This window comes from Centroberyx gerrardi, chromosome 7 (genome assembly GCF_048128805.1).
Source record: "Centroberyx gerrardi isolate f3 chromosome 7, fCenGer3.hap1.cur.20231027, whole genome shotgun sequence".
Classification (NCBI taxonomy): Eukaryota; Metazoa; Chordata; class Actinopteri; order Beryciformes; family Berycidae; genus Centroberyx; species Centroberyx gerrardi.
In genome coordinates this window covers 21,978,399-21,993,677 of record NC_136003.1, presented here as the reverse complement: position 1 = coordinate 21,993,677, position 15,279 = coordinate 21,978,399, and the positions used below count along the sequence as shown (strand labels likewise).

The 15,279-nt window shown below is 39.6% G+C and overlaps 2 protein-coding genes across 2 annotated transcripts; one reads left to right on the top strand and one right to left on the bottom strand.

Moving 5' to 3' along the window:
- The first annotated feature begins 9,656 nt into the window (after nt 1-9,656).
- Nucleotides 9,657-10,797, top strand: LOC139928195 (hemoglobin subunit beta-2). Its single transcript, XM_071920636.1, has 3 exons — nt 9,657-9,815; nt 10,071-10,293; nt 10,578-10,797. Exons 1-3 carry the CDS (start codon nt 9,724-9,726, stop codon nt 10,704-10,706), a joined length of 444 nt encoding a protein of 147 aa, XP_071776737.1. The 5' UTR covers nt 9,657-9,723; the 3' UTR covers nt 10,707-10,797.
- A 1,479-nt stretch (nt 10,798-12,276) lies between these two features.
- LOC139928196 (hemoglobin subunit alpha-2-like) lies at nt 12,277-13,188 on the bottom strand. Its single transcript, XM_071920637.1, has 3 exons — nt 13,035-13,188; nt 12,729-12,936; nt 12,277-12,500 (listed from the first exon to the last, which is right to left on the bottom strand). Exons 1-3 carry the CDS (start codon nt 13,127-13,129, stop codon nt 12,372-12,374), a joined length of 432 nt encoding a protein of 143 aa, XP_071776738.1. The 5' UTR covers nt 13,130-13,188; the 3' UTR covers nt 12,277-12,371.
- Nucleotides 13,189-15,279: the final 2,091 nt, after the last annotated feature.

The following is a 15,279-nucleotide window of genomic DNA, read 5'->3' as shown; positions in this document are numbered from 1 at the left end:
ATCACATTAAACTTCTTGTACAGATTAATTAAACCCATAAAATATACATATTTACACTTTTACCGGTGCTAACTGAAGCTAGCCTTTGAGTTAGCTTGAAAGATGGAACACAATCCTCGACAAAACTACGGTTAAACTGCCATAAAAACATTCATGTCACTCATAAACCTAACCAGCTGCTTATCTGACGTTTTGGTACAGCGTTAACCCAAATTGAAAGTGTTTACATACCTGTGGAGCAATGGACACTGAAGGGGAATTTGAAACGTCAAGCAGGACCATGATGGGCAGAGCTGGCATTGTCAAAGACAGAGGATAGCTAAGTTAGGTAACACAAATGTATTTTATTTGTAGGTATTTCATTCACACTTTATTAACTGTCCTGTTAAATATAAAGAGACAAGTGCTCAGGTATAACAGTTTGCTGACTATGAAAACAAGTTAGCTAACGTTAGCTGGTATGGTCACAGCCATAGAGATCATAGACATAGCCATCTACATATTCTTTGGTCACGGCTAACGTTAGCATAGTTAGTTTTATTTAAAGCTAAGGGTTTTTTTCTGACCACTAGAGGGTGACAACAACCGCAACACATTTTGTAAACACACACAGCAAAGCTACTGGGCGACGGAAGCCCTTAAGGACAAACCGTGCATAAAGGCTAATGGCTAAACTAAACGTGCCTACGGAGTATTGCCAGTTACCAGTCTCGCTTTGCCAGAGGTTTCTCCCGCTGAAGGTTACATATCCCACTGTAACGACGGGTCGCTGTTACTGGTTCCCTAGTGAATAGTAAATACTATTGCTAGATTAAATAGGTTAATCGATGAACAGATTTGCAGATATTGGTACACAGGTTAAATAAACACACACGTGGTATGGTAATAAATGTACTTATTTATTGATTGTTTGTATATTGCAGCTCGCATGAGTCGCGTGTTTCACAGCAGGGACGCTGGGCTGTTCCGCCTCGTCGTTCGCCTGTGAACATAAAATAAGGCGCATTGATTTGCAATTCAATTGTAGCGAGATATTTGAGGAGTATAATGTGACTCATGCGATGCTAAATAACAGTACAATTAACTGTATTGTCATGCACAAACTTACCTTTGCCTGTTCTCCTCCTCCCAGGGTGTTTGGGCAAAAGAATTCCCCGGCGACCCACGCACCTATTATTAGTTCCGGGAGGGTTACAGCAAGCGGGAAAAGGGTAGAGGGGAGTTTGTTGTACTGTTTGAATGTATTTATTGATGTAGGTTATTTATTGGTATTTTTCGTATCTATTTTTGGGTATGTAAATATTTATTATAAAGGTAAATATTTGTGGTAATAGTTTTATGTAAATATTTATTGTCATTCATGTGTGTAGATATTTATGTGGGTTTACATATCCCTGTGAATGGTATGTGCCAGCTCATTAGTAGAGCCAACACCCTTTATAATGCAGGTAGTCTGTATGTGTCTGGTGGGGTGGAAGGTGTATGCTGACAGGTGTTGGGCAAGTGTGTTATTCACGGTGCAAGAAAAATAAATGTTTCTTGTTGGAACGCCAACCTGGTTTGATGCTCCCCTCATTTGCCTCCTTGACCACTCGGGCAACCTTACACCCACAATGACAAGTGCAGGTAACAGCTTTACTAGTTGAAAACGTTTACTCGCTTGCTTCATCGATTCGCCATTACGCTGGCCTACTTTGTCAACATGCTTTAGAAAATAGGTGTAAACAACACAGCTGGCCCGCGTGTGTGGCTTTTTCAATCAGGAGAGACTAGGTTAAATGCTCAATGAATATTTGATTGAATAAAACATAAATAGAGTTTGGCGTAGACTCCATGATGAGGAGCCATGACGTTGGTGGTGGCTGGGGAGGAGGAGGGGCGAAACAGCTGGAATGACAGCGACTGCAAGACAGCATACACATTCGTGAGTAGCGTAATGAAAATGACATAATATATACTCTCGACCCTTAGATGATTGGTTCTGCGAGAAGGAGAGGGAAAATGATGGCTTGCATGGATTGGATATTGAAAGCGAGGGAATGCGTTGTATAACGGTGATTGGATAGAGAGAAGTTTGAATGAAACGAGAGAGGGGCGGAGATATGTAGTCTTCCTGATTTAAATTATGTAATACTTCACTTGTTTATATCATTACGTCTCACGGAAATATTCAACAGCCACAGAAGTAAATATAATTTTTCTAGATTTAATTTGGAAGAATAAATCACATAAACTTAAGAAATTTGTACTTTCTAATAGCAAAGCAGAAGGAGGCCTTGAAGTCCTGGATTTCGTTGATACTGTTAATACCAGGGGTCTCAAACTCAATTTACCTGGGGGCCGCTGGAGGCAGAGTCTGGGTGAGGCTGGGCCGCATCAGGTATTCCACAAGAAAAGCTTTGTTAAAAAAATTCCAATCTTCTCAAATGTCTTTATTTTTATTTTTTAACACAAAATAAGATTTAAACGTCTTTATTAACAGTTCTTTAACCTCAATGGGTTCTTCTGAATATGAATTGTCCTGAACATGAATGGAACATTGAAGAACATGAACTGTTCTTCTGAACATGGCTTCTCTTGCCTACTCCTTGCTGCTAGAGACCTGGCAGCGCTTCCTCTCGCATAGCTGAGCCACATTTGGCTTGAGGGAGGAAGCAGTTGAGACCCTCAGTATGGCTTGAAGATGATTATCAGTAAGTCTGGACCTGTACTTGGACTTATTGAAGTTCAAGGTGGAGAAGAGCTTTTCGCACAAGTATGTGCTCCCAAAAAGGCACATGGTCCGCTTGAACATTCGGGAAAGCTCAGGGAAGCTGGGGGTCAATTCTCTCAAAATTTGCCCAAGCTTGTCTGCTTTTCCACTCACCTAGTAGTGTTCATCGTGTGAGGCAATGCAAATAGCGCGATGCAAATAAAAAATAATGACCCACAAATAACGGTGCGACCCTATAATTGGTCCGGTTTACCGGGGACTGTTATCGCCGACGGACAGGTGTCGCTATGTGACTGCAGACTACATTAGGCTACATTGAGTTCCTTACTTTCTTTTATCCCGCCGCGTACGCATCACTTTGATTTATTTTGTCAGAGAGAGACATATATACGTATAGAGAGCCTAAGTCCCTCCCCTTCCGCTGTCCCCCATGGGACCTTATTTCGGAAAAAATATGTACGGTAGTCAACGGCGAGAGACAAATAATTGTTTGATCCCGTTTGAATTGTGCCATGAATTACACATATGATGTTTTGTCAATTTAAAAGATAATTTTGCAAGTCAAGAAAGTCGCAGTTTGTTGTAAAACAGTACAGTAACGTTTAGTTTTGTGTGAAACCGCTCAGTGAACTACATCTCTCGTCTCGCACAATATACGTCACCAACACCAACATGGAACGAAACATAGGAAACACACACAGGCATCGCGTTAACGTTAGCCCCCACTGTACTAAAACTATCCTAAACCAGTTTAAATCCATTCTTACTGTCTACCTTCCAGGTTGTGTATAATACTCCTGCTATCTGAGAGGGACTTAGCTTCAGCGGCTCTGGGTAGCTTGTGGAGAGAGGAAGTTACGTCACTTGCGCGACTTTTGGGTGTGTAGTCTTTCTAATTACGTATTTTTACAGTCTTATAGTTCAACAGTTTTACCACAAACTGCGACTTTCTTGACTTGCAAAATTATCTTTTAAATTGACAAAACATCATATGTGTAATTCATGGCACAATTCAAACGGGATCAAACAATTATTTGTCTCTCGCCGTTGACTACCGTACATATTTTTTCCGAAATAAGGTCCCATGGTGGTCCACCGGAAGGGGAGGGACTTAGGCTCTCTATAATGTCCCGCTGGGCAGCAACTTAAAAAACTTTTTTTTGGAAGTGTTGTGAACGCAGCGCGCTGGGACGAATGTACGCGTGTGCCCAATAGAAACGAGGCAGCCAGCCAGGCACGGAAGAAAACTCCATGGCAACGCTGCTGTAACTTTCACTCATTGAGAAATGTTTCTCTGCTTGCATCAAGCCCGGTCGATGTCCCACCCCCGAGAGCCATATACCCCACCGTGATTGGTAGGTTCGTTCAGCTCCGCACACAATACTGTAAAGTGCCATCCATATAAAACTCGCGGGCCGCACTAACATTAAACTTTCATATTAAGGTGGGGGCCACAAAATATCGTCTCGCGGGCCGCAATTGGCCCGCGGGCCGCGAGCTTGAAACCCATGGTTAATACCTTTAAGGTTAACTGGTTAAAAAATGTCTTAAAAATCCTGATTCAATTTGGTATTTCATCCCAAATCACATTTTCAACAAAATTGGTGGTCTTTCTTTTCTTTTGACATGTAATTTTTTGCCGAACAGATTGCCAATCAAATTGTCAAAATTCCATCAGCAAGCCCTTCTAGCTTGGAAGCTGTCTTTTGTCCACAATTTCTCGCCTCACAAAACTTTTCTCTGGAACAACTGCGACATACTTATCAGAAACAAATCCTTATTCTTTCTTAAATGGTTCCAAAGAGATATAAATCATATTCTCAATCTTTTTGATGAATTTGGTAATATGCTGTCCTATGAACGGTTTATGGCTGTACACAGTTTTCCAATTCCTTTCAGAGAATTTAATTCTTTAACTCGTGCTATTCCAAATGGATTAATTCAACTTGTGAAAAGCCACTTAAGTTATGGTGAGAATAATATAACACAGCCTTTACTGATGTTGGGTGGAATTGAACTGACAGATATAAAGTGTAACAACAAGCATATTCGCCAAACTTTTCAAAGAAAGAATAAAACTGTTCCTAGAGGCAAGTTTTTCTGGAGGTCTCAAATTGAGAACATAAATTGGAGAAGGGCTTGGCTCTTACCTTATAAGTACTGTATTTCAAACAAGGCTAAGGAAGTACATTTCAAAATTTTACATAAGATATACCCTGCTAATTGTCTTATTGCTAAGTTTACACACATTGGTATTTTTTCTGCAAACATAATATAGAAACAGTTTCTCACCTATTTTTTGATTGTGAAATATCCCGAAAATTTTGGACAGATCTAGAGTCTCACTTTTTTGAAGCTGCTAACTCTGTCTACTCTTTTAATCTTAGGGATATTATCTGTTACTATGATAATCCAGATGATGGCGCTCTTGAATATCTGATTAATTTCATTATCCTATATGCAAAGCTTTTTATTCACAAACAAAAATTTTCTAAACCACTACCTAAAATCTCACCTTTTCTCCTAGAATTGAATTCTCTACTTAAATCACTCAGTTTACTAAACAACAAAAAAAGTAATAAGCTATTGAAACATTATGGAACTTTTTTCCCTGAAACCTCTGACTAAATATGTTATATTTGTGTGTATGTGTACTCCTGTTTTTATTTTTATGTAATTGTCTTCCCTCTATGTTCCTCATATACATTTGTGTCCATAAATGTGATCTATATGCTATTGTTTACCTGAATGTTTGTATATTATTCCTTTGTTTAAATAAAAAAAAAAAAAAAAAAAAAACGTCTCACGGAAATCTCCACGTAGCACACGGTAGTTTCAGGATTGGTTACAGGGTCTGAAATCGCTTATTGCGGGTTTAACTTGTTTTAGGCAGAAATAAACACGTTCATCTTGCTTTTCCCCCGGTGTCTTGTCCTATCTGCCCCGAGCACAGTAGGTAAGACTCATGCTTGTTCTTGGGGCAGATATATTTACAGTAGGTTATAAGACTCATGCTTGTTCTGGGGGCAGATGTAGTACTCATGCCTGTTCTGGGGGTAGATTTATTTACAGTAGGCTATATGCCTCATGCTTGTTCTGGGGGCAGATGTTCTCATGCCTGTTCTGGGGGCAGATGTAGTATACTCATGCCTGTTCTGGGGGTAGATTTATTTACAGTAGGTTATAAGACTCATGCTTATTCTGGGGGCAGATGTACTCATGCTTGTTCTGGGGGCAGATTTATTTACAGTAGGCTATAAGACTCATGCTTGTTCTGGGGGCAGATTGATTTACAGTAGGCTATAAGACTCATGCTTGTTCTGGGGGCAGATTGATTTACAGTAGGCTATAAGACTCATGCTTGTTCTGGGGGCAGATGTACTCATGCTTGTTCTGGGGGCAGATTTATTTACAGTAGGCTATAAGACTCATGCTTGTTCTGGGGGCAGATGTACTCATGCTTGTTCTGGGGGCAGATTTATTTACAGTAGGCTATAAGACTCATGCTTGTTCTGGGGGCAGATGTACTCATGCTTGTTCTGGGGGCAGATTTATTTACAGTAGGCTATAAGACTCATGCTTGTTCTGGGGGCAGATGTTCTCATGCTTGTTCTGGGGGCAGATTTATTTACAGTAGGCTTTAAGACTCATGCTTGTTCTGGGGGCAGATTTATTTACAGTAGGCTATAAGACTCATGCTTGTTCTGGGGGCAGATGTTCTCATGCTTGTTCTGGGGGCAGATTTATTTACAGTAGGCTTTAAGACTCATGCTTGTTCTGGGGGCAGATTCATTTTCTGTCCTGCAGGGCTGAATTAAACTAGTTCTGGGAGCAGAGAAGAATTTTCTTTAGGCAGTCTTGTCCTATCTGCCCTGTGAACAGTAGGCTAGACAGTTCATATAATAGGCCCCTTTCACATCATCGTGGTAACAGCTAAACCAGCTAAACAACTTACTGTGGCAAGTTCCTTTTTGCGACTTATTGACAAACCAATCCAACAAAAACAACAGAATTGTAGTGGTTACTAGCACTAGATACATAATATAACAAATAAAAATTTTTGGGAAGGTTGTGGAGCAATTTAGTGAAGGCCACAGCTGGTGACAGGAAGTTTGTTTCTCAATGCAGAAGCAAGGGGTTGAGTGCCTTTTTATTCTTGTATTCTGTTATATTGTCAGTATATAGGCTATTATCAATAAAGGATCCCATTACCTGAATGACTGAAAAATGATCTGATGTACTCCATTTTAAATAGTTCCATTTGTCAAACAAATATCTAAAGTGCTCCCTTTCAAGTACTTTGTGTCAAAGATAACGTAACTTAAAAATAGAAACAGTGCTACACTGTTCTGTTTGTTGCTTGCTTTTGTCTGTAAGGTACAAAAGAATAGAAATGAGGCCCCTTTTACAGAGAAGTCTGCTTTTCTGACCCTCTGCCCTGCTACATCTCTCTGTGCTGTCAATTAACCTGTATCTTTACATCGTTAAATTGCTAGCCTTTGACATTGTTACATACTCTGTTTTACTGCTCAGCAGCTCCTCTGGTCCAGAATGTCCCTGCTCCTCCTCAGGACGAGTCATTTTCCTTCTTTGAAAATGTTTTTCAATATTAATCTGAATTGAGGGAGCAAACATTCAGAGTCAGAGTTAAAAAGGTAATATTAACACTGACTAGCAGCTAGGTCGCGTGCTAATCTCGGAAACCCAGCTGTATTCTGAGTAACGTTAACTGTTGGTTCTTCTTTTCGGGAATTCAGCCGGCCGTCTTCTTGGCATGGAAAACAAATATTGTGTGTAATGGGAGGCGCACAGACGGGACCGGTGAGAGCGCGCGTGAGCGAGAGACCGAGAGAGAGCGCGAGAGACAGAGAAAGGGAGCGAGAGAGAGATCGCGCGCGGAGCAATTACTGGCTGAGCGAATCAATGCGCTACACGCAGTTCTACAATTAAATAGTGAAAACGAAAAAACATTGTGGCGGTCAGTGCTGATATTGTGGCGGGCCGCCACAAAGTTGTCTATGTGTGGGAAACCCTGGCTAGTTATCTGTACGAAATACCAGTTTTTGGAATCGTTTTGCTCAAATTGTTCATCTAAACATATGAACATTATAATCATGGTATAGGCCTCTGTTTGTATTGCCTTCTTAGCTAGCTACCTTCAGAATACCATTACCTGTTGTGTCACAGTAGACCAAACTTGTCCTCCATAGTTTCCACTGCACACATATTTACGTTTACTATTTTTATTATTATTAATGATTCGTTTTAATTATTAGTTAATTAATGAAGTTAATTAATAATTAGTATTCAGATGTGAATTACTGACAAGTGTAGTTTGTAAAGCATCTGCACTATCTTGCAATCTCAAGCTATGTATCATGGGTTGTTTTGTCTTTGCATTGACATACAGTTTTGATCAACTGTATTGCAATATTTCATTGAATAAATGGAATTTATTAATAAATGTGCAACATGTTAGGTCACCTCTGCCTAATTTCCCAGGGGGACCCATAGCAAATTCTTGTACCCAGGCCCCTTGTGAACCTCTTATGCTCCTGGCTACAATATACAGGATGTTTAGGAATGTATAATAACATGGGTCTAGAGACATATTGACAACTTACAGAGTTTCAGAGTAGCCTACATGCTGACACACATGGAACAAGGACAGCAGGACTTCAGATACAGTGAAAATAGATGATGGGCAGAGGGGAATATGAAGTGCAAAACATATAGATAGACTACATATCAGTCTACATGTAGGTAAACATACATTCAGAATCCATTTACTATGTGAATTTGAGCAGCATGGCATTTATGATCCAATATGTCAGGTAGGTATTGTACTCAATATGGCAGGCATGTAAGAATTAAGTTCATAGTTTTTTTCCCCCCAGAGCAAACCTTGCCCAGCTACGTAATGCGCTACATAAAACACCACATAAACATGTCTTAAGTTTACATAGACCTATAATTTGATGAACACCTTCAAAATAACATTTTCTACAGCAATAAAAGCCAGGCTCCCCAACAATTGAAAATGAACAGGCTTTACTGCCTCACCCCCTGTAGCCTGTATGGCTTCATGAAGTTTATGAGCGCCCTCTGTTGGAAGTTTGATTTGGAGAAATAATTAATCCAAAACTACAGTACCCTACTATTTGCTTTTCAACAGGTGAGGGCGCTAATACACCTGATTGATTCATCCATTCTGTGGACAGTGGTTTGCTGTTGATTATAAACCAACCATATTTGTACAATTCATTACAAACTGCACCATTTAGCACAAGCACCTCGTATCATAGAGCCTTACTATTACTGATTACTTTCAACAAAAGGTGGGAAATATTTTACTCAATCAGAATAAGCGTAGCCTACTTGTATATAAATGTATACCATCAAATAAAAGAAAGGAATAGCATACTAAACGTACTAAAGTAGCATATTTAGTTACTAAATTAAACTAATTATGAACAGGCGAATTTCACACAACTGACCCCATGCAATGAGACTCTTCTCATTGCACTCAGTACTCGTGTGTATCAAAATAAAATTGTATTCAAAAAAACAACATTTTAAAGTGATAAAATAATGGCGTTACTCAAAAAATCTATTAAAATGCAGGAGCTACAGTAGTTTTAAATAGTTAATTTTAATTTCTCCTTTAGCTGCCTTATAGCCTACTGAGACACAGGCAAAATAGCCCTTGGTTATGATCAAGCCATGTTGGCTAAGTGGTATGTAATTACAGAACGTTAAACACTAAAGCCCTATGAAATGTTTCCTCTGCCACAGAAACAATTGAAGCCGTGCAGGTACATCCTTTCCTTATCATCTTAACAAAATCTGTAGCGCATCGCTTGACCAGCCCACCACTCTATACTCCATCCAATCGCTGACTTTTGGGAGGGGAGAAAGGACTGCTTTAAAAGTTACCTAGACAAGGTCTTGGAGCACAGGATCCATTGACCCCAGAAAGGACTCTTGGAAACAAAACTAGAGCCAGCAAAATGGTTGAGTGGACAGACTTCGAGCGCGCCACCATCCAGGACATCTTCTCCAAGTTGGACTACGAGACCGTGGGCCCTGCAGCTCTTTCCAGGTGAGATATATTTGCTGTTATCTATTTACATTGAAAAGAGTGCAATGAGTCCAAAGGAAGTCACCTGTGCAATGCACCCTCGACAAGTTTTAAGGATCGTGAGTCATACCTGGTTCATTATGCGCACTGTCTGTGCGTAATACGCACAAGACATATTTTGCACATTAGCCACAAATGTATGTTGTGCATTTTCCCCGCACACTGACCCCATGTCTCGATTTAGCTCTAACATTTAGTTTTTTTATGTTTCCTAAGGTGCCTGGTCGTCTACCCCTGGACTCAGAGGTATTTTGGCAACTTTGGAAACCTCTACAATGCCGCAGCCATTATTGGAAACCCGATGGTGGCCGCCCATGGAAAGACTATCCTGCACGGTCTGGACCGGGCTCTGAAGAACATGGACAACATCAAGGAAACCTATGCTCAGCTGAGCGTGCTGCACTCTGAGAAACTTCACGTGGACCCCGACAACTTCAGGGTAGCCTACATATCTCCGATCGGTTTAGTAGTAGCCTAGTTAATAAGTTAATAATAATAAGTTACAAATGAATCCACTCTAACTATAAATCTCACACAATAAATGCCTTCTCAGACAAATTTGCATAGCCTACTATCTCGGTTACCTTGAATAGCTGTACATTGAGTATTTTTGTTATTGTTATATTTATCTGATTTAGAGGGTATTTTCTGGTCAGTGCTAGGTGGGATAATCAGGACATGATGTTACGCATATATTAAACATCTTTTTCCTGTTGTTTTCAGCTGTTTTCAGACTGTCTGACCGTCGTGCTTGCCAAACAGATGGGCACTGGTTTCACTGCTGATGTCCAGGCAGCTTTCCAGAAGTTCATGGTCGTGGTGGTTTCCTCTCTGGGAAGGCAGTACCACTAGAGAGTCACATCAGATCACACGCTGATCATTTATGTAGAGGCTCTTGTTTTATCCTCTGTCTCAAAAGCAAATAAAACAGTCAGCATACTGAGCACGTTGTTTGTCTGTGATTATCCATGTAATTAAGGTAATAACCATGACGATATATGAATGAAAATATATTTAGGCTTGCATTTTAAAATTGCTGGTGAGCTAGAAAACTGATCAAAAGAATAAGAAAATTTGTTTCATTTTCGAGTTATTTTGTCAAGACTGACCTGCAGAAACGTGTTATTAGGCCTATAGGCTAGTCTAGAGAATGAAACACTGCTGAATTTATACATCTAAGTGGTAACGGAGTAGGTAAATTGTTTGGAAAGGGCCACACTTAACATTAAAAGTAGGCTATTTTTAAGTCGGCAATTATTTGTGCTCTGCACTTAGCAACAGCTTTTTCAATTCAACAATCGTCATCAATAATAATATGATATTATTATTATTATGATTATTATTATTATTATTATTATTGTTATTATTATGACCATCAGCATTATCAGAATTGTTATTGAATATTTAATATGTATTTGTAATATTTATTTGTAATTTTAATTAAAATTAAATAAAAAAAAATAATAATGAAAAAATACATTAATTTGGAGATAAAATAATAGATTTAAGGGTCTGCATCTAAAGCAATAATAGTTTGCCTTTTAAGGTAGCTAATACCTCATATACTTTCATATTCTGAATAAGAACATTCTCTCAATATATTTGGTTTATATTAACTAAATTAATTTTAAAGAATTTATCTTCATGACCTTCCTTCATAAGCCCCTGCATGTGAGCTGGAAGCTAATGTCACATACTTATCAAGCTATTGCTTATATGAAAAGGCAATGCTGATTTACACGAAAAAGTTTCTGTTCCTTCCATTTTCATATTTGATAGCCATAACTGCATGAATAATCTGTAGCCTAATTTATTATTACTGAACTACCGCTGATATTACCAGTCAAAAGTTTCGACACACCTCACTGAATGTATTGTTTTTCATTATCTTAAATCCATTTTGATCTAAAGGCTTAAATGCCTTAGACAAATATAAAAAGTGAAGTTGATGCCTATGTATGAATTACTTTCCAAAGCCTTTGCCTTTCCATCAAGGCAAAGGGTGGCTACTTTAAAGAATCTAAAATATAAGATAGTTTTGATTTGTTTTGTTTGTTTTTTGGTCAATTCCATTTGTGTTATTTCACAGTTTTGATGTCTTTAGTCTACTATTATTCTAAAATGTGGAAAATGTAAAAATAAAGAAAAATGCGGTGTGTTTTGACTGGTAGTGTAAAGGCTAATTATTAAACCACATAAACCCATGGATCATTTGGCCTCGATTTTCTGACAATGTGTCTCCGCCCATGTGCGATGCACAAACAAGAAAGTTTTAGATGTCATTTTAATCAAATGTGTCATATTTAATTTTTGAATTGCATTCAGGCTACTTGATTGTAGTCAAGCGTGCTATTGACTTAAAATAGTCCTTGTGACTTTTGATCTATACCTTTAAGAGAAATCCACTCAGCCACAAAAATAATTTCTTTGCATTTGAACATTTATTAATCATATTCAGAGCAACAGAGCGCGTCTGAGGTCATGCTGCTGTCCGAATTCTGCTCCTTTTGTTGCAGTTTATCGGTATTTCTCAGACAGAGCCAGAGACAGGGCGCACAGGAACTTGTCCATAGACACGTGAGCCTCAGGGGTGAACTCATTGGGGAACATGATGGCCAGAACCACAAGGATGTTGTGGGAGAGGATCTGTGAAAAGAGGATAAGCACATTATTAAATATTGCATAACAAGTTTGTTTGTTTGGTTTTTTTGCTGTTGTTGATAATTACACATTCAACTGTATAACTTTCTACTCTGTACACGGGGAGATAATAAATAGTGAAACTCAAGGACCCCCGAGTTTGAAAACTATTAAAGGTTGTATTGTGTAGGCCTATTTTCCATGGATTGTTGTCTTTCCATCCATGCTTCCTACCTTGAAGTTAGCAGGATCCACTCGCAGCTGGAAGGCATGCAGCTCACTGAGGGTGAGAAGACCTGCATTCAGGTCGTCGATTTTGCCCACGGCCTCTCCAACTCCCATCATCACAGTCTTTCCGTGTTTCCTCACCGGGGCAGAGCCGGGGCTCAGGTCCTTCCAGTGGGAGAAATAAGTCTTGGTCTGCGGGTAGACAACCAGCATCCTGGAAAAAAGCAACAACACGATAAAATAATATATTTCATATGACACTGTAAATTAGAGTAAGTTTCACATCAGTCAGTCATTCCAAACTAGATTTACCTGGACAGAGCATCGTTGCCGATGTCCTCGACCTTTCCAGACACCTTGGCCCAGAAGGACCTGACCATTGCCTTGTCCTTAGAAGTGAGACTCATCTTGCCTGTTTTCAGAGGTGGATGCTGAAGCAAAAATTCAGTGATCAGCCTAAGCCGCGGGGGTTTTTATACACGAAACAGTACGTGGGCACACCCGGGCCCACCTCCGAGATAGGCCGACTGGCATTTGGACGCGTTCCAAATGATATGTGGACAGCTTGCATGAGATAAAAAACAAAAAAACATGTCATGGTGACATACGTATTTAAAATACACACGTCCAGGCATTTTGGACAGGCAATACCGAACTGCACTTCCCACTAAAAGTTTCCTAAATTCATTTTCATTGCCAATAATTGTTAGTGCGCAATATGCCGCGTCTATTTGCTCTCTGCAAACCTCTTTCAAATGTGCGCACGTTAAGTCGGGAGCTAGCGTCAAAATGAATGAAAAGAATTCAAAATACATTTGATATTAGAGTCTTACTCTATTGTCTATTCTCGGTCATAATATAGTTTTTCGGCAAGGCTTTCTGCGGTCAAAGCTTTGAATAAGTTCAACGTTCACATAGCTTCACTTAAGTTCACATAACATAAACAACGAGGGCTTGAAATTTTCAAAATGTATGGCGTAAAACATCCAGGTCAAACATATTACATACTGATTTAAAATCCAGGCTCTGCAATTAATTAATATTAAAAGATTTTGTTATCAGTTGATACCAACGTGATGACTAAGGTCATTTTTTCTGTGATGGTTGTTGCCAATACATGGGGGCGTTTCTAAAGGCTTATCTAAACAAGAGTATAAACTACTGCAGCTTTCAAAGGGTGGACCCGCTCAGAAGGGGGCAAGATAATTTTTTCCCCCAGTGTAGCCTATAGCCTACTGCAACTGATACAGACAGCTATGGGCTTTTGCCTTTCGTAATTGGCATTCCTCTGTGTGGTTGCACTCACACCAAGCCATTACACAGAACTAACTTGGATTGAGCCTATTTGATTGAAGTGACCCTACAGTCTAATCAATTAATTGGCAGACGAAGAGTTCAGTAGTCTAGGTAATTTTCCTAAGGCTAAAACTTTCTTGGCATGCTGTAGACTACTGAGTGGTGATGCTTGATAAGGCCAGATGGCTCTAGATTGAAATAACGTTCAGGCAGTATGTTGGCACTGAACGCTCACAGTGGCCACGATCCCTCTACCATTTGATACGTTTGATGACTGGTCAGCTGGGGCTGAGAATTAGGGCTGTAGACGCGCAATGGCGTACCCTTCAACATTTGGAGCTTGGTACAGCAAGATGAGGTTGAGTTGGTTTTTGCATCGACTTGGGTCAACAGCTGCAGTGGCATGAATGATCAGCAGTGTGAGCTGTCAGATTATAAAGGCCGCCTCACTGACCTGTTTGAAGGTGATTGAGAATCAGTTGATACTGATCAGTTGATGAGCTGTTTGGATGGGACAGCTGATAGCCAATCAGCTGATAGCATGCACGACTTAAGTGTTCTGCCCGAATTAACGCGAAGCTCCATTTCTTAAGCCTATGTCCATGTCCTTACCTTCTTTCAATAGGCCTGGTCCTTGAAATGCGTTTTTTTGTTGTTGTTGTAAAGGTTGTAACAATTCATCCCAAGTTCACAACACAATTCATATCTCGTGTTTGGATATGTCTGTGTTGGTGGTAGCTAATGCGTTACTATAATCACATTACTTTTTCCTGTAATGGAGTAAAGTAAGGCATTACTGTTCCAATATCAGTAATCACATTACAGTTACTGATCTAAGATCGTTACTTGCGTTACATTCTTTAGCCTCTTTAGCCTTTTTATTGGCGTAATAGCAGTGGCGCCCCCAGAAATTTTTCATAGGGGTGGCCAAATGGGGCCACTGAAAATCTTGGGGTGGCACACCAAAACCAAAAGCCATAACTGAATTTCAGGAGTTCTATTATGCTGTTGTAGTGTATAGGCTAGTTGAAAACTATGTCAATATGAGAGTTAAGGAATCGCATACTGATATACTTTGGTTTCTTATTTTACAGTTAATGTTACTAATTATCTGATGTGCATAGACTAATACTATGCACATCAGTGCATAGTATTAGTATTAGTATAATAATTAGTACTACATACGGTTTGTCGCCAGCAGACCACCACTGTGAGGAGACCACAACATTGAACATTTAGTGCATCATGATAAAGGGCTATA

What these genes read in the sequence shown, in the direction of transcription:
- LOC139928195 (XM_071920636.1), top strand. Translation starts at nt 9,724, where the DNA reads ATGGTTGAGTGGACAGACTTCGAGCGCGCCACCATCCAGGACATCTTC. An exon ending in GGCCCTGCAGCTCTTTCCAG is followed by an intron (nt 9,816 to 10,070) that starts GTGAGATATATT and finishes ATGTTTCCTAAG; the next exon opens with GTGCCTGGTCGTCTACCCCT. An exon ending in TGGACCCCGACAACTTCAGG is followed by an intron (nt 10,294 to 10,577) that starts GTAGCCTACATA and finishes TGTTGTTTTCAG; the next exon opens with CTGTTTTCAGACTGTCTGAC.
- LOC139928196 (XM_071920637.1), bottom strand. Translation starts at nt 13,129, where the DNA reads ATGAGTCTCACTTCTAAGGACAAGGCAATGGTCAGGTCCTTCTGGGCC. An exon ending in GGCAACGATGCTCTGTCCAG is followed by an intron (nt 12,937 to 13,034) that starts GTAAATCTAGTT and finishes GCTTTTTTCCAG; the next exon opens with GATGCTGGTTGTCTACCCGC. An exon ending in TGGATCCTGCTAACTTCAAG is followed by an intron (nt 12,501 to 12,728) that starts GTAGGAAGCATG and finishes CTCTTTTCACAG; the next exon opens with ATCCTCTCCCACAACATCCT.